General features: G+C 41.8%; 1 protein-coding gene across 1 annotated transcript; it reads right to left on the bottom strand.

Annotated features, from left to right (window-relative positions):
- Positions 1–935: 935 nt before the first annotated feature.
- On the bottom strand, positions 936–24,870 carry LOC111949623 (leucine-rich repeat and fibronectin type III domain-containing protein 1-like). The gene is made up of 3 exons (XM_023966957.2): positions 24,745–24,870; positions 6,028–7,462; positions 936–2,384 (listed from the first exon to the last, which is right to left on the bottom strand). The coding sequence occupies exons 2-3, from the start codon at positions 7,422–7,424 to the stop codon at positions 1,469–1,471; spliced, it is 2,313 nt and encodes a 770-aa protein (XP_023822725.1). The 5' UTR covers positions 7,425–7,462; positions 24,745–24,870; the 3' UTR covers positions 936–1,468.
- Positions 24,871–26,147: the final 1,277 nt, after the last annotated feature.

Raw genomic sequence — 26,147 nt, 5'->3', positions numbered from 1 at the left:
ATAAATACTTTTAAGAGACCTGCTGAAAAAGGTGCTATCGTCTAAAACAGGTTTGAGCTTCATAGTTTTATTCTTACGTCGAGAGCAGGCCACTGCTATATGGTATCTTTTCAAGTTCATGCCTTTCTCCTTAATGATCATCACGCTGTACAAGGTTAATTTATTATTTAGTGGAAGGGCGGAGGGGGCCTACAGAGTCTAATATCCTGTTATCTATGGTGCGTTGTCTCCACCTGGTGGCTCAACAGTGTATAACACCCTGAGGATTGATTGACTCATGGCTGCTTTTGACTTCATCAGAATAAATAATTTATTTGTGACATATAAAGCAACATTGTTTCTGACCTGATGTTTGTATACTTTGACAACAGCTTCCTTTGAGACCCTTGAAGTCTCCCACATGTTTGTCTCAACAGGCACAAGATATGATATCTTAATATATATTTGATAAGATACATGCCTTAATGCATATAGGCCTTCCCACTGATCCATGTGCAAGCAGCTTTCATGATTTTGATGAAAGGATCCAGGATGACCATAAGAAAAGGACAGTGCACCACCGGTACAGTTAACCCACACAAAAAATTTAATACCCTCTCATAAGGGATCAGTGGTCCAAACCTTGTCATACTAAATAGGGGGAAGTGTGAGGACGCAGGTTTTTAATGTAAAAACTTGTGGCCAACACCCAAATGCTCAGTAAAAAGTTGTGACATATGACTTATATAGTACACATACACCAATGTTTTTAATATACTTCTATATGTATTTTTTTTGTTTTTTATCTAGACCAGCCAGATACAATACCGATTAATATACAGTCACATCAGGAACAATAGCTAGTAATATCATACAGTCCAACCAGCATGGAGGAGTCCACAGGTTTTTCAGGTCCATCCTCTCTGCTAACGTTTGAAATCGGCATGTGTATAGTTCTATAATCTTTTTATTACTGTATAGACTGGTGTGATACTTGTTCTCGTATCGTCGTGTCTTCGTGTGCAAAAGTCTTTGAAAGAACCCAAAGGATGATCAACATACAGGATACCTGGTTGTTCACTTTACAGTGGGGTCTTTTTAACAAGGAAAAGTTACAACTGCCCCAACCCTTGGCATGTCATAGAACAAAAAAATCTCAAAGAATCACTCCCCATGAAACAGGGGGAAAACCATGATAGAAAGGAAAGTTAATGACTACAATGAGCAGCATCCTCCATTCGTACATATTTTAGAATAAGGCACTGCTGCAGAAACTAATGAAATGGCCGACAACTCTCTGTGTCGCTCTGGGAGTATGAGGGGAGGCAGGATGAAAGGGGACTGTGTTCTTCTCTAGCAACTCTCTGAGTCTGTGTGTGTATGCATGTAGCTTTATTTGTTAGATGTGTAAATGTGTCAAACTGTTGGTGTGTGTGTGTGTGTGTGTGTGTGTGTCTTTGAGAGAACCAGAGAGGCCAGGTTGTATCTCTTACACTGTGCTCTCTAGCATCCATTCAGTGCTGCTGAAAGTGACTCTCCGGTTAGCGAGCGGCGAGGACTCCACGTTGAGCTGGTTTGTAGACTTGTGCCGCCTCGTCCGCGCTCTGCGGGGGTAACTGTGGCTCTGAAATATGGAGTAGTCTCCCCCGTCAAAGCTGAACCTGTGCCTAGTTCGTGCCAGCTCATTATTAAACCCCATGTTGGCCAGGGCGCTCTTCTTGTCCTTGAGCCTGGGGGCCTCCTTAGTGCCGGCGTTGGGACCTAAGAGACACAAGGACATTGTGGAGCCCGTCAGGCTGCTTTCTGTCTGTGTGTCCTCTGACGGGGGGCCAGATCCAGAGCGCTGGGCGTCCAGGCTGGTCCTCCTCACCTTGTCCGTGAGCAGGGGGGGCAGCTCCACTTCCAGGATGGCTGTGGTGGCCAGAGGAGTGTCCCACTCCCTCTTGTCACTATCGACCTTCAGCACCAGGGCCATGCACTCCTTGGCTGCCACTGTTTGGGCTTCTCTCTGGTGGCTGTCCTCAGAAGGCTGTTTGGAGGTGGAGCGCTGGAGTCTGTGCTGGCTGCCGTTGGTCTGGGAGTGCATGCTGGAGCTGACCTTGACCTTGCTGTCCTCTGGGCTGCTGTGGGCTTTGTAGCGGATCATGAGGATGATGATAAACACCAGCACTGAAGCCACGATGATGCCGCCAATGATGATTATCATGGTGCCGCCCAGAAACTGGCTGTGGATGAAGCGGCACTGGCTGACCTCGCTGGCCGTGTGGAACTGGACACAGCCCACCACGCGCGTGGCCGTCAGAGAGGTGATGCCGTCGTCGTACACCGCCAGGACACACAGGTCATACTCCCGGCCCGCCGCCAGGTCGTTGATCAGAAAGGTCTTACTGGTGGAAGGGATCATTCTGCAGAAAAAAGTAAGGAATACATGAGTGGTGAAGGTTAGCTTTGCCAGGGCAGTTTTGACTGCCCCCTTCAGTTACCACCAATATGCTGTATGGAACAAAAGAGTGCCAGACATTGTCACACTGCATTCCCATTAACGGCATGCACGTAAGAAGATTTAACCTGACACTAAGGTGTTTGAAAAAACACTGAAAAAAGACAGCCATGCCAACTTACTTCAGCTCCAGTGAGGCTTTAAATATCTCCCATATATTTGGAGCCCAAGTAAAGACAACAGTGCTGACACTTGACTTCTAGGCAATGTTACATGGTGACAGTGCAAAATATCTCCCCCAGCATTTTATGTATACTATGATTGCAAAAGTTAAACAGCAAGGTGACAAACAAGCCATCACTATATATATATATATATTGTATATGTCACAACATCTTCAAGGAAAGACAACGCAGGCTTCTGGCCAAATGCCCAAGTTTGATGTTGTGTGAAATAAACACATTGTCTGTGAACATGAAGGAGAAAGACGTTGTCTTTAGGCGGACATCTGTGTTAATATAATTAGAAACATGACAATTTTCCCCTCAAGGAACACTTTGATGGTTGTCACTTGTAGGTAATAATATATCACCTAAAGACTAAACAACACGCAGGTCACTGTTTAAACACAGGGGAGAACATTATACAGGAGAATAGCTAATTAAATCAGAAACGATAAAATTAGCAAAGTCAACCAACAACAACGACAGCTTTAAACTTGACCTTTTGATTCCTTTGAGAAAACTTTCCAGTTCACTGTTTTAATTTGTGCCCCGGTATTGGTGGTGCTGGGTCAAATAGACACACATCCAATAGACCTAAGTACTCTCAATTCAATAAGGGTATTTGAATGAGTAATACAAAATGGCAGTGTTAGCACATACTGTGCAATCAGAAAGTATTCAGACCCCTTCCCTTTTTCTACATTTTGTTTGGTTACAGCCTTATTATAAAATTGATTAAATAAATAAAAATCCTCATCAATCTACACACAATACCCCATAATAACAAAGTGAAAACAGGTTTTTAGAAATGTTTGCAAATGTGTTACAAATAAAAAACAGAAATATCTTATTTACATAAGTATTCAGGCCCTTTGCTATGAGACTCGAAATTGAGCTCAGGTGCATCCTGTTTCCATTGATCATCCTTGAGATGTTTCTACAACTGGATTGGAGTCCAACTGTGGTAAATTCAATTGATTGGACATGATTTGGAAAGGCACACACCTGTCTATATAAGGTCCCACAGTTGACAGTGCATGTCAGAGCAAAAACCAAGCCATGAGGTCGAAGGAATTGCTCGTGGAGCTCCAAGACAGGATTGAGTCGAGGCACAGATCTGGGGAAGGTCCCCAAGAACACAGAGGCCTCCATCATTCTTAAATGGAAAAAGTTTGGAACCTCCAAGACTATTCCTAAAGCTGGCCGCCCAGCAAAACTGAGCAATCAGGGGAGAAGGGCCTTGGTCGGGGAGAAGGGCCTTGGTCAGGGAGGTGACCAAGAACCTGATGGTCACTCTGACAGAGCTCCAGAGTTCCTCTGTGGAGATAGGAGAACCTTACAGAAAGACAACCTTCTCTGCAGCACTCAACCAATCAGGCCTTTATGGTTGAGTGGCCAGACGGAAGCCACTCCTCAGTAAAAGGCACATGACAGCACGCTTGGAGTTTGCCAAAAGGCAATTCACTGGTCTGATGAAACCAAGATTGAACTCTTTGGCCCCCAAATGCCAAGCGTCACGTCTGGAGGAAACCTGGCACCATCCCTATGGTGAAGCATGGTGGTGGCAGTATCATGCTGTGGGGATATTCTTCAGCGGCGAGACTGGGAGACTAGTCAGGATCGAGGGAAAGATGAACGGAGCAAAGTACAGAGAGATCCTTGATGTAAACCTGCTCCAGAGCGCCCAGGATGAAGGTTCACCTTCCAACAGGACAACAACCCTAAGCACATACGTAGCAAAGACAACGCAGGAGTGGCTTCGGGACAAGTCTCTGAATGTCCTTAAGTGGCCCAGCCGGAGCCCAGATTTGAACCTGATCCATGTAAATTACAGCCTCGAGTCTTCTTGGGTATGACGCCTCAAGTTTGGCACACCTGTATTTGGAGAGTTTTTCCCCATTTTTCTCTGCAGATCCTCTCAAGCTCTGTCAGGGTGGATGGGGAGTGTCGCTACACAGCTATTTTCAGGTCTCCCCAGAGATGTTGGATCGGGTTCAAATCCGGGCTTAAAGAAATATCACATTTACATAAGTATTCAGACCCTTTATTCAGTACTTTGTTGAAGCATCTTTGGCACCAAAGGTGCTTCAACAAAGTACTGAGTAAAGGGTCTGAATACTTATGCAAATGTGATATTTCTTTAACCTGTTTTTGCTTTGTCATTATGGGGTATTGTGTGTAGATTGATGAGGGAAAAAACTATTTAATACATTTTAGAATAAGGATGTAACGTAAACAAATGTGGAAAAAGTCAAGAGGTCTGAATACTTTCCGAATACACTGAATTTCTCTTTTAAGATGGACTGAAATTAATTATTTAATTGGAGTAGACATGAGTCATTCATCAATGTGAAATAATTTACATGTTTTAATATCTATCATATTAAACAGGGTTACCCTAATGTTCCACTGATAGTAATTAAAATGTGAGAAGCCTCTATCTGCAGAAGTTAGCATGCTCATGTCCCAGAATCTGACTCACGGGTGTCCTAGGCACAATTATGTCCTATTGGGATTATGTTAAGGGAAGGGGTTATTGTTGGGTTGGGGTTAAGGAATGGGATGTGATAGTGCCTGCTGAACCTGGATAATAATTGAGACAAAAGGGTATGTTTAAGCAATAAGGCCTGAGGGGGTGTGGTAAAGGGCTGTTCTTAAAAAATGTGCAACGTGGATTGCCTGGATACAGCCCTTAGCCGTGGTATATTGGCCATATATCACAAACCCCAGAGATGCCTTATTGCTATTATAAACTGGTTATCAACATAATTAGAGCAGTAAAAATAAATGTTTTGTCATACCCGTGGTATACGGCTGTCAGCCAATCAGCATTCAGGGCTTGTACCACCCAGTTTATAATTACTCTCTAAAGGCCAAGTCATATGTCTTAATCGTGTAATCTTTGTTTTCTCATAGGCTTAGAGCTAATAAACTGGAAATGTAAAGTCATACTATGCATTTGTATCAATTTTAATCAACGTATGGTCTGTTCATACCCTCTTTTATCCCTAAACCACAATATATTTTGTGCATACTTAAATGTAGTGACATAATTAATCATACAGCACCTATTCAGCTCTGGGAGTTATGGATGTATTATAATGGACTGTCATGCCATTCAGCAGATGGGCATTCCAGATGGCTCAGAACGTCTCCAGAGCTGGTTCAGAACCCCACCCCACCGCAGCCTCATCCCCACCCGCACCCCCTTTTTTTGTTGAATTGAATGTCCTTGTCTATAACTGTTCTATACTTGTCATGTATTTGTACGTTTTATGTGGACCCCAGGAGGAGTAGCTGCTGCACTAAACCCCCTTTCCACCAGCTCCAGTCCTCCAGCCCTAGTGCTCCCATTCCTCCAGCACCAGCCCCCACATGGCTTACCTGTAAACCAGTGTGTCGTCTGCAGTGCTGTTGTACTGAATCTGGTACATCCTGATGCCTGGGATGTGGCGCTCGGAGGGCCAGCGAATCACAGCCGAGGAGGAGGTCAACTCGACCACCACCACCCTCCTGTCCTGGTGCTTGTCATGGCCCTTGGTGTCGTTGCCTGACTTGGAGGAGGTGGTGATGTCAGAGAGGCCCCGATCAGCCTCGCGCATGTGGTGCAATGTGTTGTTTACGAACAGGGGCAGAGGGATCATGTTGATCTCCACGGCAGCTGTGGCGATGCCTGCAGCATTGGAGGCCACACAGTTGAAGGCACCGCTGTCCTTCAGGGTGGTGATGAGGATGTCCAAGGTACCGTTGTCATACAGGATGGTGCGGGAGTTGTTGTGCACCAGTTTGCCGTCTGGGAAGCGCCAGTGGATGGCCGGGTCTGGGTCTCCCATGGCCTTGCACTTGAGGGTGACCCCCTGGCCCTCCATGACGTAGGGCTTGGTGGATAGGTTCTTGGTGATGAGCGGGGGCTCACAGATGAACTCCTCCTCCTGGATGGACCAGAAGTACTTGTCCATGAGGTGGTCCGGGGAGGCGCATGTCTCCAGGTCATCGTGCCGTGTCAGTCTGCGGAGCCACAGCAGCTCACAGTTACAATGGAGAGGGTTCCCTCCGAAGCTCACTGCCAGGGAGGACGGGTTGGAGCCCTTGGCGTCTGACAGCACCTGGGCGTGCTGAAACAGGCTGTCTGGAGGTAGCTTCTGCAGCCGGTTGGAGGTCATATCCAGACGAACCAGCTTGGTGAGGAGCGTGAAAGTCCCAGCTCCGATGTGATCGATCAGGTTGTGATCAAGGGTGAGGGTGTTGATGTGGCTCATCCTGCCTATCTCCTCCCAGGGCAGGGTCCTCAGGTTGTTGTTGGACAGATCCAGGTCCTCGATGGTCGACACAAACTCATCAAAGGAGGTAGGGGCCACGTGGTGGATCTGGTTGTTCCCCAGTATGAGGTGGCGGAGGTTGACCAAGCCTTTGAAGTGGTCGCTCTTGATGACACTGAGGCGGTTGCCGTCCATGTGGAGGGCTCGTAGGGAGCGCAGGCCCAGGAAGGCATGGGGCGTGATCTGGCTGATGGTGTTACGGGACAGGGTGAGGTGGACCAGGCTGGTCATGTTGAAAAAGTCTTTCCTGCGGATGATGGTGATGAAGTTGTCTGTGAGGCGCAGCTCCACGGTCTTGCGGTCGATGGTTGGGGGCACAAACAGCAGACCAGTCTTAGCACAGAGCAGAGTCAGAGTGGGCGAGAGGTGCTGGCAGATGCAGCGGCCGGGGCAGTTATAGCCCTTCACCAGCACCGCACACAGAAGTACACACAGCAGCACACACACAACCAGCCGCTCCATGGTCTGTCTGTCTGTCTGTCTGTGTCAACTTCCAGATCCTGGAACAGATAAAGATAGAGATAGAGAGAGAAATGGCAGAGGTACGTTAAAACTGGTTTATTTGGGGCGTTTAAAATCATATCATTTTTAATGAACAGATGTTACACAAATGGAGTCATCAATCAAGATGATGAAAACTGCTAGTAGGGTACCGATCACCAGAGAGACATGTGAGACATGTTAGAGGTTGTTGTGAGATGATAGAAGACTGAACCCCAGCCCACCCATTATTCCAGTAAGAAAACACAGAATCGCCAGCAAAACAAACACAAACGGGTTAATATGCCAGCAGACTGCTGCATCAATGTCGATCCCTTACAAATTTGAATAATTACAGTGTCATTTTTACACGGAGCTAATATGTCATAAACTTCCCTGTCATACCGTATGGTTTGTGTGTTTTTCTAGCTCTGAACTTCACAACAGTGTAGGGAATTAAGGGGAGAAAGGGTGCTTGTCAGCACTGCTTAAGGATTTATATGACCTTTTCGTGCTCCCTTCACTCTTCATACTTCAGAAATGTGCTGCAGAATTAGACATGAGTTTGTCAAGTAAATCATAGCAACAAAACATGAAGGTGAAAAGTGAGATGAGAGACCTTGGTTCTAAATCCATCAGTTGGAGGTATTATTAGATGGTTCTTAGGTGTTGAGGCTGATCTTCAGATTCTCTGATCCCCATTTAGTGCTATTGATTCCAGCTCTGTGAGAGCATAAGTGACAGGTGCAAAAAGAGAACCTTGGGTGTAATAACCACCAAATCCCAATGGAACCCCATTCTTTCATGACGGCTGCCATATTGCCATGCAGTAGTTTTTCCTATTTTCGGCATCAATCTTTGTTGCTCATGCATTTAACCCTTGATGTTTATCACAGATGGAGACCATTCAGGGATATGATGATAACTGACTGTTCTCCACAGGTAACCAATCATTCCTGGCTATGTGTTTTGAAAATAACAACTGTCTACTTGTCTAGACTGCCAGGCTTTTGATTTGTCTTTAGCTTGCCTTTCGTCTTTTCCTGTGGATCAGATGTTCTTTCCATTTCTTTATCGTATTTCACACATCAAGTGATTCATACCATATGACATGAATCTTTTGATTGTTGTACTGTATTGAAAAAACAGATATTCAACTTTTTGTTCAATGAAACTCAAGATATAGAGAGCAGAACATTAACAATATCTACTAAGTTTGACTATGTCAAACAGGGGGGGGGGGGGGGGGGTTATTCTATGAGACAGAATGTCTTTCTAAACTCCAGATAGAATCCATTTATATAGAAAAGCCCCTTTATTGCTGGCAGCACACTATGCCTGGCTTGTGTAAATTCATTCTCCCAATGTGACCTTTTTTAGAAGCTTGGGAGTTTACATTAATGAAGTAGATTGTAAACTAATCTTATTTCATACAACAAAAGTCTTACACAATGTGTTCTTGGTTAGGCTGAAAATATGTTTCATCCCTGCAAAAATAACTTTGTCTCATATACTTTTAGGTAGAATATTGTTCTCCAATAATTGTGTAAGCATTCAAATGGTAACTAGGCCACAGAGCTCATGGTTTCTCTGAGGACCATCTGTGCTCTAGCGTTTCCTGCCATCACTGTCGCGGATACTCTATTGATCTCTCAGCATCTCCGGTGAAGAAAAAAAAACTTTGTTGCCAAGGCAACTCCGGTGTAGAATGTAGGTCTTTGAATCACATTAAGATGTTAAGCTGCCAGAAAAACGAGGCTTCAATCCTAATGGAGATAGGGAAGATAAGGACATTTACAAGACCTTGTATCAGCCAACCACTTCAAAACCACACTAAGTGTGTCTATAGGTGAGGAGTACGTGAGGAGCATATAAAACCTGTCTCTTATACACATCTAGATGTGTATAAGAGACAGGTTTTGAGCACCACACTTTTAGGGGGGGCTTGCCTGTTTTGAGCACCACACTTTTAGGGGGGGCTTGCCTGTTTTGAGCACCACACTTTTAGGGGGGGCTTGCCTGTTTTGAGCACCACACTTTTAGGGGGGGCTTGCCTGTTTTGAGCACCACACTTTTAGGGGGGGGGGCTTGCCTGTTTTGCTTGTTATTTTGGCATTAATACGTGTCACATATCAGTTTGCAAACAATGTAAAAAAGAAAAATATATACATTTCATAGAGACATTTCTTGAGTAAGGCAGCTCCAAAATGCAGGTGTTTCAGCCTAGCTCAGTGCTTTCTGTTGTGGTGGGGCTAGCCAGCAGACAATACAGAGCGTTGTGCCTGATTTGCTCAGTTTTCTGTCACTCATGGTACAGTAGTCATCCCTAATTCTAAGGTTAGAGCTTGAAAATGTTTGCCCCTTGGGTTCTGCAATAGAGTTATATTAGAAGTGCCCATCCAAGAAGTCTCAAGGTCATTGGCCACAGAATGAAATCAAATCACGTTATATCTACAGTAGTTTTGATTGGACTCAACATCTTACTTTCAAAGTCTTAGCTAGCAGTCATCATCAAGTCGACAATCCTTTTTAATCCTTGTCATCTGAAGAGAAATAATGAAGAGAAATTATAGATAAAACGTATCGGTGCTCATCGGCCATGGACACAAAGATTACACAACAAGTTGGAAATCCAAATTCAACAATGAGTCATTTGGAAGGAATCAGTGGCAAGCTGCAGGCGTTGCAAAGAAACCACTAACGTTAGCCTGCTATTCAACAGAATGTCTGTTTTTTCCCCCGAGTTCCCGCCATAAATCCAGAGAATGCCAGACTTTGATGACAAAATTTCCCACAAAGGACCGCTGCGCCACCTTCACAAGGTGAGTCTCAGACTAAAATGCCTGTGAGTTAACTCAAAGCGATTTGCACAGATTTATCTTAAAATAGTCGTAGATTTAGCCTGTTCTGGATTAAACAAAGCCGATTGCAAGAGGGAGGATTAGAGCTACTCTAGGACTAAATTGAAGTTTAAATTAATCCTTCAAAGAGGCGGAAGTGGCAAGATGGCGGACTGAAAACAGCTATGTAGGCCACCTCAAGATAAAAACGTAATATTCAATATCGGTAAATTAGACTAAATATTAGCACAACACAATCTGGTGGGTAATAACCTTCAATCTGGATAACAGCACAAAACAAATCATGAGACTAGAGAAAGTTATCGACAAATATTATGAAAACAAATATTATGAAAACAAGCAACACCCTAACATGACGGAGAGTAAGACAGGGGAACCTATTTCAAAACGAAAACGCAACTCTTCTACAGACACGGACAATTTAATATTTTCACCACCGGGAATGGTAAAGGTCGAAACCGATCTGTTAAAATCCATAAATGACAAACGGGGTATACTTGAACTAGTCAGTAAGGATATAAAAGAGTTGAAGGCAAGCCTCGAAATGAGTGATGAAAAAGCTGCGACATTGGAGAAGCTAACAAACAAGCTAAAATGGACAGTCAATAAGATTGAAACAGAAGTGAATGAACTTAAAAAGGAGAACATCGTTCTGAGAGAAGCCTTACTTGACATACAGACTAGATCCATGAGAAGGAATCTGGTACTTACAGGTATCCAAGAGAAAGAAGGAGAAGTTCCTGAATATGTAGTTAGAGAGTTCCTCCTTACAGCGCTTCAGATTCCACACGAAGCTATCAACAAAATCCAACTCGAATGTGTACACCGCTTCAGGCAGAGGTATGAACGCCCAATTGTTGCCAAATTTCTTTCTTTAAATATAAAGTAATGGTTAAAAGCCTGCGTAAAAGACTTGCTGCGATGAGTGACCAGTTCCCGAAGGAAATTGCAGAACGGCGTAAAGTTCTGTATCCAATTTCAAGGAAAATAGATTGAAAGGGAAACGCGTAGTTCTCGTCGTCGATAAACATGACAAAGTTTTCATAGAGTTGGCAAATAAAGAAACTCACAATTCTAGCCTGGTTATGGATTATAATAATACATCAAAAAATATGGCTTTTCTATCTATCTTCAAATATAACTAATTGGAACACAAAAGTACTAATTCAACATGGTGGAGATAAATGCTCAGTAAACAGAAGGCACAGTATGTGTGGATGGATGGTGTGGTGGTGTGTTTTTTGGTGTTTGGGAAAGTGTGTGGTGTTGAGTGAGAAAGGAAATGGTTGCATGTCCCAGAACCAATGTATTGCTGTGAGCAGGGGTTGTGAGAGAGCTTTCAATGTTGTTCAGATGAGGGATATACATTTTATAATGAATTATACATCTTATTATTTAATGTCCTATCATGGTGGAACAGCGTTTTAAAATAAATTATAAATATAATTTATTTATTGTCCTATCATGGGATCTAAATTTGTAAAATAAATTATACAGTACTTATCATTTATTTATTTATGGTCCTATATTGATGGACGGTCCACAAACCTATACCCTAGACACCCACCTGTATGACCCAGATACTAAGGAGAAGTCCCTATCTGTTTTATCGGCCTGCTGTAAGCGCCTGTATGAAGCCAAAATGCAGTCAGAGACCTAGAGCACCACTGCCCCCTCAAGATTCTGAGCCTGCTTGGCAGGGTTGGTCCTGCAAAGCCAAAGCCCCCTGAAGGGAGAGCATAATATACAAGGACATTTTCAAAGCTGCTAATGAGCACCTTGACGACCTGTTACCTAGCCGGTGGGATTCCGGTGGGGTGCCCCCACCCAGGCAGCGGCAGTGCTGGCAACACTAGCTGCAGTAACCCATGGGGGGAGGGTCACACTCGGACATTGGGTCAAACTTTTCGGGTAGCCTTCCACAAGCTTCCCACAATAAGTTGGGTGAATTTGCCCATTCCTCCTGACAGAGCTGGTGTAACGCGAAGTCAGGTTTGTAGGCCTCCTTGCTCGCACACYCTTTTTCAGTTCTGCCCACAAATTTTCTATAGGATTGAGGTCAGGGCTTTGTGATGGCCACTCCAATACCTTGACTTTGTTGTCCTTAAGCCATTTTGCCACAACTTTGGAAGTGTGCTTGGGGTCATTGTCCATTTGGAAGTCCCATTTGCGACCAAGCTTTAACTTCCTGACTGATGTCTTGAGATGTTGCTTCAATATATCCACATACTTTTCTTTCCTCATAATGCATTCTATTTTGTGAAGTGCACCAGTCCCTCCTGCAGCAAAACACCCCCACAACATGATGCTGCCACCCCGTGCTTCATGGTTGGGATGGTGTTCTTCGGCTTGCAAGCCTCCCCCTTTTTGCTCCAAACATAACGATGGTCATTATGGCCAAACAGTTCTCTTTTTGTTTCATCAGACCAGAGGACATTTCTCAAAAAAGTATGATCTTTGTCCTCATGTGCAGTTGCAAACCCTAGTCTGGCTTTTTTTATGGCGGTTTTGGAGCAGTGGCTTCTTCCTTGCTGAACGGCCTTTCAGGTTCTGTCGATATAGGACTCGTATGACGGCTGCGTGGTCCCATGGTGTTTATACTTGCATACTATTGTTTGTACAGATGAAGGTGGTACCTTCATGGCGTTTGGAAATTGCTCCCAAGGATGAACCAGACTTGTGGAGGTCAAAAAAAAAAATCTGAGGTCTTGGCTGATTTATTTTGATTTTCCCATGATGTCAAGCAAAGAGGCACTGCGTTTGAAGGTAGGCCTTGAAATACATCCACAGGTACACCTCCAATTGACTCAAATTATGTCAATTAGCCTATCAGAAGTTTCTAAAGCCATGACATCAATTTTTGGGAGTTTTCCAAGCTGTTTAAACGGCTTTTTACAACCAACTAATTGCAGCATTACCACAAAAATGGAAGAGGCAATTAGAAGGGGGAAAAAGTAAGGAACTTGTCTGTCAGCCCTGAATTAAAGGTTGAAGAAAATGGTGATTAAAAAAACATATACTCATTTCATTTAAGGACCAAAAAATTGACAGCTGTGCCATGTAAATGTCAAAATATTTGGAAAGAGAATTTCCATGTACTTATTCCATGGCACATGAATTAACACTCAAAACAACGGCGGATTCAAAACTTCATATTTTTCAATTTAAATTATTATACAAAATTCTTGCAACCAATAGAATGGTATATATATGGGGGATACAATCTTCCCAGCTCTGCAGATTTTGCTGTGAGGAGGCAGAGTCATTAGATCATTTATTTTGCTACTGTCCAGATGTAGCTCGTTTTTGGTCACAGGTCCAGGAATGGCTGAAGAATTGCAACATTTACCTACAACTAACGCTGTAGATAGCCATACTGGGTGATTTGAAAATTCATAGTCAATCAATAATATAATAATTATTTTAGCGAAAATGTTTCTATAATTTATAATCTGTATAAAGCTATGAGAATAGAAAGGTTCAGTACTTTTGTGAAGCATCACTGCACAGTTGAAAAATAAAAATAGAAATCCAAAATGGTTGGTGTTAAGAGATAGATAGGAGGGGTTGAATGGAGCTGAAGGGTGGGACTAATAACAAGATAACCAATGTAAAACATACGGGATCTGTAAAATGTATATAGGTTCAGAAATGTTGTGAAATAGCATAGTTACAAATAGAAATCAAACTGGATGGACATCAGACATAGAGGAAGGACTAAAAACAAACAAAATATAACTATTGTAAAATAGATTGTGTCTGTAAAATATGTATAATATGTATAAACTGAAGGTAGAATCCTAAGTGTTATTGTTTATTTGTTTACTCCAATTGGGGGAGGGTTGGTAAGGTTTGCAGGGAATAATAAAGGTATATTCAAAAAAATGTATATGTATGAATGTTTATGCATACAAATATGGGTATGTATATATATATATTTATTTATTTACCCCAAAAATATATGGGGGATTGGAAATGATGCAGACAATTACATTGATGGAAGCAACCATCTTTCCTCAATAATAAAGCTGATCCGCCCCCCCCCCCCCACTCTATAAAAAATAATCCTTCAAAGAGGCAGGTTTAACTTCTGCTTAGTACTGGTTGTGATGGATCATGGACTATTTGGAATATCTAAATGAAGACCATCATCCACTACAGAGGCCAGCCAGACGAGTACTTGTGGATAGGAGTAATCCATTAAATTACTTTGATGAAATAGCTTTTCGAGGCCGCTTTCGTATATACAAATAAAATGCATTGGAGATAATATCTTTGATTGAGCCTAGACTTTCCTCTCTGTCTCAAAGAGGAAGGCCTTTACCCAATTCTCTCCAAGTTCTGGTCACTTTGAGGATTTTGGCATCTGGAATCTTTCATCGGGAAACTGGTGATTTGTGTGGTGCCTGTGAAGCAACGGTGTGTAAAATAGTTCCGTCTGCAGGGCCATTTGTGAACTGAGGAGTCATTACATCAAGTTTCCTGATGCTGCTGGCCAAGCCAACATTAATGTGCAATTCTATGAACATGGACACTTCCCAGGAGTGATTGCTGTATAGATGGATGTCATGTTCCCATCAAGTGTCCATCAACTCCTGATGCTGAGTAGTACAGGAACTGTAAGAACTGGTTTCCATCAATGTTCAAGGTGTATGCACTCCTAATTTAGAGTTTTCAAACATTGTTGCCCGTTGGAAAGGTGCAACTCACGATTCAAGGATTTTTCTCATATCTTCATTGTGTGCTCAGTTTCCGAGAGGACAACATTGCGGACTACTACTTGTTGACAGTGGATATGGTCAGAGTAACTCTTCAATTCACTCCATACATAAATCCCACAACAGCTGAGCAGCAAAGATCCAACCGAGCTCATATCGGCACGAGAGGGATGGTCGGGCGTGTTTGGAGTATGGAAAAATACATTTCAGTGTTTACACAATACACTTAGTTTCAAGCCAAAAAGATGCTGCAAGGTGATCATCGCTACAGCTGTGCGGCACAACTACCTGAAGCAGCATTGCTGCCCTGATCCTCCAATGGAAGATCAGGATCAAGCCGATGTGCCCATGGCGGAGGCAGGCAATGACCAACGAGAACTTGCACACAGAGTTGCTTTCACATTGCAGCACTTCAACTAGATGAGATGGATTATTTTTGCTTTGATAATGTTTGTTCTGTACACAATTCAAATAGCATGCAGTAAAATGAGTGACTAAACCAAGGCTGGTTTAAAATGTAGTTTGTGGTGATTAAAATACTCTCACTCATGAATATCCAAGTGACAAAACATTTATTTTTTACATATGATATTGTTCACCACAGCTGGTAAATCACAATTGTCTCATTACTGTAAATTGTTGGGATCATACCTCTCTCTTCCAACTTCATATCCAATTCAACCTGTAGAATTCTTATTTTCATTTCATGTTCTTCCCTCAGATATTTCATTTTATGCTCATGAAATTCTCTGTTTTTTCATGCATGGTCATCTTTTTTGTTCTCTGCTGAAAGGTGGTGGCAGCATCTTCTCTCAGGGATGCTATAGCAGATGGAGGGTACACACTCACTGTGCACTGGCTCTTCCAACCTGTTCAGATTCCTTTCCTCTGGAAAAAGAACACTGTCAGAAGCACAAATAAACTCATATGGTCGTTAGAATGAAAGAAGAATAAAGATTGACACAGACAGTGGAATATATTTACCAAAGGAAGTAACCAATTTACTTTCTTTGGTATATGTACCATTTGTGCTCAGTTCTTCATTTGAACTGTCCAAATGGTCATCGTCTGGTATACCATCCAGAGGTTGCTGGTGCTCTATTATTCCAGACAGCAAGTCACTCAATTCATCAGACTTGTCTTTTTTTGGTGGTCCACCACCAGTAGTAAATCGCTCTCTTCTGATCTCTGCATTCTCTCTTTTTTAAAGCCAGTTTAAGGTTCTTCCACAGAGTGTAAAGGCAGATATCATTCAATATAAGTGATGTCACAAAAATATGAATATGAGAAATGTGAAATACTGATAAATGAAGATATCTCACCTGAAGTTGTTGTACTCTTCTTGTGGGTACATTGTCATTTGCATTGAATTCACTGTAAATTGCAGCCCAACCACTCTTTTTCTTTAGCAGCAGTATGGCTTTTACTTTTCAATAACTAGATGGTTTGACACAATGTGTTTTAGTAGCGTTTTTTCATACTCACTAAAGTTTTTTGAACAAATAATGTTTTGTCTCAAGATTCACACCAGTGATGTTTTTTCTTATTTCATTCTGGGTTTTTATGAGCACCATTAGACCAACAGCATGTGCTGATACTTAACCTAATCAGGCTTAACCCAGGTGTTCTCATTTAGGCTTACTTACCTTACTCCAGGACTCCATAGTCTCCGACTAACTAAGCCAAATTTAAGCCACGTTCATGAAAGCTACTTAAATGTCTTAGTTTAACTAGTACACATTAAGGCCTACTCTTGGCTTAATCTAAGCACCGTCTGTGAAACCGGCCCAATGTGTATGTTGTGTAGTAAGCTGTTAGTAGCCCATGTGCCTCACCCTAATAATTTGGTCTATTTTCACCAACGTGATATTGTAAACACATAACGTTAGTAGTTGTGGTGCTTGGCTTGCACGTGCATATATAATAGAATTGTGTTACTTTACGTGTCAAATTAAAAGCTTATTTAACGCGTCAGATATTGTTACATAACGTATATTTTTTGACACGCAAAGACCCAAATGGCGTTCAATTAGCCTCACCCTAATAATTTGGTCTATTTTCACCTCTTAATTTCGCTTACTAATCTAACTTGGTGGTGCACAAATAGCCTATAACCTGCTTTAATTAAATGTAATCATCAAATATTGTAAGAGCTTTCATTGTCTGTTTATATGCCCCCTTTATTTACCCTACGGTTCTGACTGGTACAGGGAGAACACTAAGAACGGCCCATGTTCTGAATTATGTCGCTGTACATTCCAAAAGTGCTGAACAAATAGTTATATTGACTACGTTCGTTGTCGCTCGCTCATTAATGTCTTAATCAAAATCTTATCCGCTTGTCGTCCACTTATGCCATCATTTGTAGTCAAATCTTCATAATGAGTTTAAAACCCTGATTTTGCATTATAATCTATTAAATTATTCCAATATACGACTATTCATTATCAATTAAAAGTCTAATTACGACATTCATTAATTATTCAGAACATTTCTTAGTTAAATAACCTCCAAAACTAGTGTCTGATATCTAATTAACAAATTAGCCCCTACCCAGAGGGAACTCCTCAAGGTTGTTCTTTGAAATGTATTATCAAAACATCTGACCAATCCACACAGAATATCAAGAATGTCAATTCCCCATTGTCTTTGGGATCTTCTTATTCAAATTATCAATGCAAGCAAACAACATAGTGTATTTTCAGCAATGCTAAAAGAGCGCCTCAGTTTTTCATTTTTTTCATGTCAGGACAGTAAATGATATGAAACATTATCTGCTATCAACACATTTATATCAATTAAAATCGAATTATTGCGAATTTGAATGCAACATTGTAAATGGTCAATTATAACTGACCACAAGGAAAACAATTTCCTATCCATAGTTCAGAAAAGGCCACCTCATTGTATACACACCCACAATGTGGTCAAGTAATGCTTATTTTTTTCATATGTGACTGTCAGGCGAGAGTAAATTCCAATTAGACAATGTAGGCAGTGAACTTTTAGCTGCCCCACAGTGACTCTCGTCAGGAAACTGGCATAATTATTGACAGGCTGAGTTCATTGGAGTCAATTCCATCTCCGCCACTAAGCCAAGCTCTGTGTGGTGCTACACAACCCTAGGGAGTTCTGGTCACATCGTCTCAGAGGGAGAATACCTTGGTAAATAGAGAACATTTGCATTTTATAATTATAGCCACATGCAAATGGCGAAAAGGATGCAGAGTGATGTGCCTTGTCTTTTCAATTACAAAGCTCACCCAAAAACTTGTCAGGGAAACTACAATAATTGAAAAGTACTAACTAGACTCACAGCCTTTAATCATAGCAAATTCCTGAGAAGGAAGACTTTGCCATCCTACTAAATTGTAAGAAGGATTAAATAGTTATTTGAACAACAAGTAATTGTCAGAGGTTTATTCTACACCTACATTAACGTTTTGCTAGTCTTTTTCCTGAGATCCAAGGAAATCAAAATGGTTTTGCTCCACAGTGAATTTGAACAGGCTGTGAATTTGAAGAGTAAATGTGTGTGAGCCTTGATTGAGCCTTGAGACAAATGATGTGCTTGATTTATATTGAATGATTAGTTTTCTATTGTTTGATGAACACAACAGTGTTCCCATGCTCAACAAACAAATAATGCCACTTGGCTGCCAACAATCACTGAATACAGTACATGCCAACAATCACTGAATACAGTAAGTGCTCTGTACAGAATCCCTGCTCTGAAGTAATACCAAACAAATTGTACCCTGATACATCCTTCTCCACAATGCCCGGATTAGGTCCATGAAATTCTTCATTAGGATGGTTTGGAAAACGGAAACGACAAACTATGCATAATGGAATTACTGGATGTGGTGTTTTTCAAGCCAAACTGAATTAAGCGTAAATTGTAACCACAGAGCCAAAAAGCCTCCTCCCGTCAGTTCCCTTAATTAGTATAATAATCAGGACAATCCTCTTATTTGAGATGGCCACTTGCCCATTTTAAGTATGCTGTGAGAAGTTGGGCATAGCTCTGTGCTGAGAATAAGAAATAAAGGCATTTTAACATTTCACAGTTAATGCTAAACTGAGAACACTTGGAGAGCAATTCATCTAAACTTAATTTTTTAAATGTTTCTTGTTAAATTAATGCATAGAGGTCAGCCATAAGGGCAGTATATTTAAGCAATATGGCACTGGGGGGTGTGGTAAAGGGCTGTTCTTACATACCACACGACGCAAAGCAGAGTGCCTGGATACAGCCCTTAGCCGTGGTATATTGGCTATATACCACAAACCCCTGAGGTGCCGTATTGCTATTATAAACTGGTTACCAACAGAATCAGAGCAGTAAAAATAAATGTTTTATCATACCACGGCTGTCAGCCAATCAGCATTCAGGGCTCGAACCACACAGTAAGCAAGTAAATTACTGTATGTTATTGTATAACCTGATATCAGATAAATTCCTGCAACACGTGTCCTCTAGGCTAGTTGCTGTTATCCGTTATCCTATCATACAGCTTTAGGACATTGGGCAGCTGTACAAAAACTCCCGGTTTCTTTATTCAAGGACAGTATTGTGTTCTCTACCGCTTTTGTCCGCCTGGTATATGCTAACAAAATTGTTCACAGGTATGTCAGGGACAAGGGAACAGTATGAATACAAACTGAAACTTTAATCTATGCTTTCAAATTGCTAACATTTTCCAAGCTGAATAGATCAAGTATAGGAGTTGTCATGATTGTTGAAGAAATCCACCAAAAATAATACTATTTTCCTGACTGTCCTTAACTTTCCCAGAAGTAGGAGTGTGGATGATTATTTGATTGTCTAGACCGTTTTTAAAGTTCACAAAGTCACCAGGCGATGATAGATATAACATAGCACATTTAATTGATGCTGCTTAATTATCCCATTGAGATTGATCCGAAATGGATGCATTCCTATTGTGAAATACTTATTTTTTTATAGGCACTTGGAAAAGAAACATTAAAATGAGATGGAATAGTGCAAACATGATAAAGGGCTAAAAACTATGCAATTTCAAGACTATTACCACTTTGTTTATTCTGAAAGCATTTTTCACCTGAAATACCATTGACATCCAAATTATCAAGTGGAGATATTTAGACTGCAAGTAGATAAACAAATTCTACTCCACTTGAATTCTGAAGATCCCTGATGTAATAAAACACTCTTGTGCACGGTTTATTCTATCAATGTAAATAGTAAAAAAAAAAGGGACTGTAGAAAAAATAATACTGATAGTAACCTACTCTGTTTGTTGAAGATAATAGAGGATTGATTGATTCATGATGATTAAAAGTAGTAGTCTGCTCCAGCCGGAGACAAAGAAGGAGATAGTAGAGGTTGGGATATGGAGGTGGATATCAATCCCAGAGGCCAGTGGGAGCTGTCTAGTCTGTGCTGAGTAGTATTCAGTCAATGTTCCATGTGTCCACTGGTTGTTGTTGCATTAATTAATCGTCCCTTCGGCTGTGAACCACCAGGAAACAGTCGGTCACTGACTGCATCACCATTTTTCTTTAGCTACCGTGGAAATGAGCTGCTTGCAGTCTTAAAGCAATGCCTTAGGGAGGTAAACACAACTTAAATTTCTCAGACATCTGACCTTTCTAGCCCACTTCTAATAGCACAACATCTCTGGAGGGGGTGTGGGGTATCTGAAATTGCTTCTCATTTTCTGTTACTGGCTAATTAATAATTTGGAGACATGAAATCAAGATTTAAAGGATAATGGTCCACAAGCTAATATTGGTGCTGATTTAATAGTGTCACTATTAAGTTTCAGTAATTTCAGCGTCATGAACAGTGACTTTTGGTTATGATGTATGGTCTGAGACAGCTACGCTATGGCATATTAAATAAATAGTTATGCTTAAGGTCTAATATTTCTATTTTAAATGTCTTCTTGGGTAATACGCCTGCAATAAGTGCATTCCCTTTCAGCTCTGTTGTGGTAATACTGGTAAGACAACCACATTTAGATTTAGAGTAACAGAAAATATTGCTTCTGATGCACCTAAAGTTTATAATCAGTGAAAAACAAGTCAATACAAATGTAAGCCTTTAACTTGAGTTTTGGCCAATGTAGTTGCTGCAGCACTGTTTTATGTTCACAACATTCAGACTGCACATTCATTATTTTGCATGGGACAGATTTACAGACTCTGTCTAATAAACCCTGAATTAAACTCTCATTTCTTTGGTTTCAAATCTCCCACCCTGTGTTTATGCAATTTACCACCCTGCACCAGGCTTAATCTTTAACAGCAAAGCAACCTGCTCGGTGCCATTATTACACTTTAATATAGCCCTGCTCCTGCAACTCATCCAGCAAGCTAAAGCCAGGCGAGCTCATTGTGCTGCCAGGGCCACTTATATCAGGCCTGCTTCATGTGCCGCTCCTCCTCCTTACTCCCCCCTACCCATGAGCCAATGCAAATGACAGTAACAGCTTGGACGTGACTTTAATCTCAAGTGGTGCGAGCTCTGCTCCATGGCCAGGCATGAAGGCTGAGAGGAGTGCTGCCAGGCGTCTTTGAGGACACTCTGTCTGTCTCCCATATGCTAGAGCAGACAATGGAAGGAGAGGAGGCTCACAACCTGTTGCTCATCTGCCTGCAGTCTCATGGTGCTCTCCCACTCCTTCTAAGTGCTTCATAAAATGAGAGCAGTAGGCTGGGCTCCTCCTTCCATGGTCTTGTTTACTCTGTTGCACAGATGGACACCAATACTGCCTGGATGAGATATTGGCCCTCTCACTGATCATAGCACCAATACACTGAACAGGCCATTCAACATTTTTTAGAAGCAATAGCTGCTTTTCAATAGTGAGAGTGAGGATAGTGAAATACATTCTTATGCACAGCTGGCATACCACAGGTGCCATTAACTTGACTGAGGAACACATAACAAATCTTGTTGGGAAAGCAACCTCTGTTGACGGATACACTGAAACTGAAAGTGAATTGATACATAAATGCATTTTGGTTGTCTTTTTCAACTAATACATCAATGCAATAAGGCAATGTTTCACCACAGTTCCTTGATAGTAGTGCAAAGTTCTGGTTATATTAGCCAGTTGACTCTTTTATACTACTGAAACGATATCCATTAGATCTAAAAACATTATTCATAATAATTCACATGAATATTCATGCGTGTAGTATGATGAAACTTTGAAAGTAAATATTTCAAATCTGTCCCACAGAGTGGTGGAGTTCTATTACTGTGGTTGCTGTTTGGTAGAACAACGAGGTCACAGAGATATCTATCAGAACTGACTACTACATGTTTCCATATCTTTGATCAGGGACTTCAGAAGAGTTTGGAGAACGGGCTCTGTTCATGTTGATGTCTGATGGGAAGAATGAGTTACAGAAACCTCAGAGGAGTAGGACGAAGACAACAACCACACAATAAACAAACAGTCAACAATGCATCTGAAAAAGCCAACGGACATCTAAATGAGTGAGTGGTGGATCAGATAAGGCTGATTCAGTGAGTCTGTTACGTTCTGCATGTGTTCACCAGCGGAGAGCGCATCTGTGCACATGACCAGATATTAAGCAGTTGTGACTAAGTAAGAGGAAACAGCAAGAGGTCAAACATATAACCCGCTGAGCCCCCCCCCCCCCCCCGTGTCTCTGTCACACAGCCATTGTGTCTGGTTTGGTGTTATGGTTTTCATGTGATTTGAGGTTACCTGAAAGCTTGACTAAGATAGATGCATATTTTAGCCAATAAAAAAAAGTTTTGTCTTTCATCACTTCACTACTAGGAATGTTCACCAAATGATGCTGAGATTCAGTGTGATACGGCTGGTCATATGGTTTAATTTGGTGGATGATTAGTGGACAAATAACAGGGATTGAGCCTAGCAGAGAAAGTATGTGCGTCCCAAATGGCAGCATATTCCCTATATAGTGCATACCTTTGACTAGAGCCCTAAGGGCCCTGGTCAAAAGAAGTGCACTGTAAAGGGATGATGGTGCAATTTGTGATTCAGAGAGTGTCTTGGCATCATGGCAGAACTGAACCCCCCTGAGTACGCCTTGAGCCTCCCCTCTACAGCTTATTACTCTGCCTCGCTCAGCCTCCCATACTTGGTATTCCAGGAACCAGAGAGGGAAAGGTTCAGATTACTTTGAGGGGAGAGATCTGACCACACATGAGATGGGAGGAGGAAAAGGAGGAGAGCGCTGGGTAATGTAATGTCGCTGAGTCTTATCCTTTCTTCTTCATTGGATTGGGAGGGTTTGAGGGGTGATACCTCAACTTAACCTCCGTCTTAGTCCTGCTTTGCTCTGATTCTTGAGTAAACACTCATATTTACTACCTGTTTACAGAGCACTTTGTAGGCTCAGATGAATGTGAATAGAGATGAACTGGGAGAGGTCCTCTACTTGTTATGCATGTTGGTATCACCTGCATCATCCCTGACAACTATTAAACTGCAGACAAAAGAACAGCTGGATCAAAGATGTTAAACAAATATGATTGGACCAGAATGGACCAGCTTCTTACAGACATTCAATAAATTACTTTTTTTATTTTTTATTTATTGACGGGTATTTCAGTAAAATATACATATCTTGACAGTGCCTAATTAAACACGGAAGCATTCTTTTTTATGACACCAACCCATCAGAAATTCTTATGGTGCAAGGAAATATGCAGAGGCATCCATAAAGCATGACTATTGCAGACATTGCTTGTTATCAGAAGGGGTGGGGGTGTGTGTGTGGCGGGATGGGTGGGTGTGTAGGGCGGTGAGTGCACTAGCTAAGCTCAGCTCAGTAACGCAAGCTGGCTAATTAGCATTGCCCTCTCATTCCCTTATGAGCAGGGGAGGACAAGTGGGAGACATCATATTTCTTTGTTAGAAGCATTGTGCGTCCCCTCTGACCACAGGAACCACAGGAGTTCTGACCACAAGGGGTCACAGAGTAGACAGCGTAATCCACATCCCCACCAGCCCCCTGTGGGAATGGCCACCAGCTAGCTCTCCCTTCCCTTACAAAACCAATGCCCTCAGCTCAGACAACACTACTGGCATCACATAGACCTACTGGATCATCATTTACTTTAAGCAATAGTTACTGTGAAGTTATATTTTCAGGCTACATGTCTGCTTGTCCCGACTCCAGTTAGAAAACAGATGTTATGGGAGAAACAGGTACGTATTGCACAGCTCTTTGAAGCACACTGATCTCTGGCTGGTTGCACTCTGAAGACACAGCAGAGATGATTAAACTGGATCCTCTGGTGTACTACGGCTTTAATTAATAGACTCACATTACATATGATTTAGACAGTGATTAACTGCCTTTACATCTCTCCTTTATGTGGGGTTTATTAGCGAAAAGAAAGCCCTGGTCTGTTTTGGGCTTTGTCAAAGTAGCAGAACAGGTCATTTGAATAATTGGTCATGCACCAGTGGCCTTGATGATGGAACAGTTTGTTGTTGTTGTTGTGTTTTTTTGTAGCTGGAACAGCTGGTTCCCAACTACTAGTGATCTCCATAATCCTGCCTCTGAAAGTATGTGATGATGCACTCCCTCCCTAACGAGAGAGGTCGCTTCCGCACTATGAAAAGTTGCCCCGGGTAGGGGAACAACAGACTGCAACTGCTTAAGTCAATTTGCAGTGGCTCGGTAAACAAGGCGTGGGGAGGGTTGAAAACAGCCCAGGCTACTCACCAGATATCAAGCTCTGGTCTCCATGGCAGATATCACATGGGTATAGGCATCCCGTCCATCTGGCAGTCAGTCACAGCTCTGGGAGTAGGACGACGCCCACTGGCATTAGGAGAAACACCTAGAGGCCTGGAAACACAAGATAACATCTCTGGTTAAAACAGTGTAACTGAGGCTAAACTAAGTTGATGCTCAGAGCCATGGGAACTTTCCCTGACTGATTGAACATATTGTTTGAGGTTGGTCATCTGGCCACTCAATATTCTTAGAAAAGAAGACAGTACTCACAGAGACAAGCAGTGAGACATTCATAATTTAATTGACATATCTACTCCTTTTCCACCTGGCAGCTTTGGTGAGATGTGAACACTGATCTGATTATGAGACACAACTGAAGAAAGAAACACAAACAACAGGGGAAAAAAGGGAGTTCCAGATAGAATGACTATGGCTGTGTATCCCATCATGAATATTTCATTGCATTATTGTAGCTGAAGAAGAACAAAGTGTAAAGAGGAACATTATGAAAAAAAGTATTATATTTTGACAAGAGCTTGGAATCTATTATCCCTGATTCTTCTTCTTTCCTGATGAAGCTTTTAAAAGAGAACAGAGGTGATTCACTTTGGTGGCTTTATACCCATAAACTGTAGCGAATCACCCCTTATGATAAATTACCAGACTCCATGAGAATGTACACCCGTGTTAAAGACTAGCTTTGGAAACAATTTTTACTGCTAGAAACAAAAAAAACTTCAGAGGTATTGCCAAGGTCGTAAGTCTTCGGTTTTCTCACTTGACTCAAAAATTTTAAACAACCTACGTAACATGTTACAAGTCCGGCAGCAGAGGCATGCAATGCTACATAGGTTACCATATTGCTCTCATTTGTCTGCACAGAGCCCCTCATTTATGAAAACAGAATTCTCTACTCAGGGTTGCCATCTATTTGTATTTAGAATGGGGTTCCAGGGTTGTCACCGCCAGCTATTCATCCATCCAATTAAGTACTGTATTTACGATGGAAGCTTTTTCTGAGTGTTACTTTCAGTCCCACCTTCTGTAATCCAATTCCACTTAGAGACTTTGCATCACGTAGGAGAGGTTACAAGGAAACAATGGAAGACTGACTGTGGGTGCCCTCAAATGACCTTATCTGTCATTATTCAGAAAGCAATTAGAACAGTAAACACTTGGAGGGTGATAATTCATAATCATACCCTCATGCATGTTATCTATTCTAATTATCTGCATCTGGCAGCCATATTTTCAAGTCCGTCTTCGAATCTACAGCTTTAGTTATCCTTTGTAACATTACAGTGGTGTGACAAGTGCAGTCCTTGGCTGGTGCATGAAGTTGTCATTTTGTTTTCTAACAACATGTCCTTGGCTTTTCCACAATGGGC

The sequence above is a fragment of the Salvelinus sp. IW2-2015 genome, linkage group LG22 (genome assembly GCF_002910315.2).
Source record: "Salvelinus sp. IW2-2015 linkage group LG22, ASM291031v2, whole genome shotgun sequence".
Lineage (NCBI taxonomy): Eukaryota > Metazoa > Chordata > Actinopteri > Salmoniformes > Salmonidae > Salvelinus > Salvelinus sp. IW2-2015.
The sequence above is the reverse complement of the archived record's forward strand: the minus strand, read 5'-3'. Positions and strand labels throughout refer to the sequence as shown.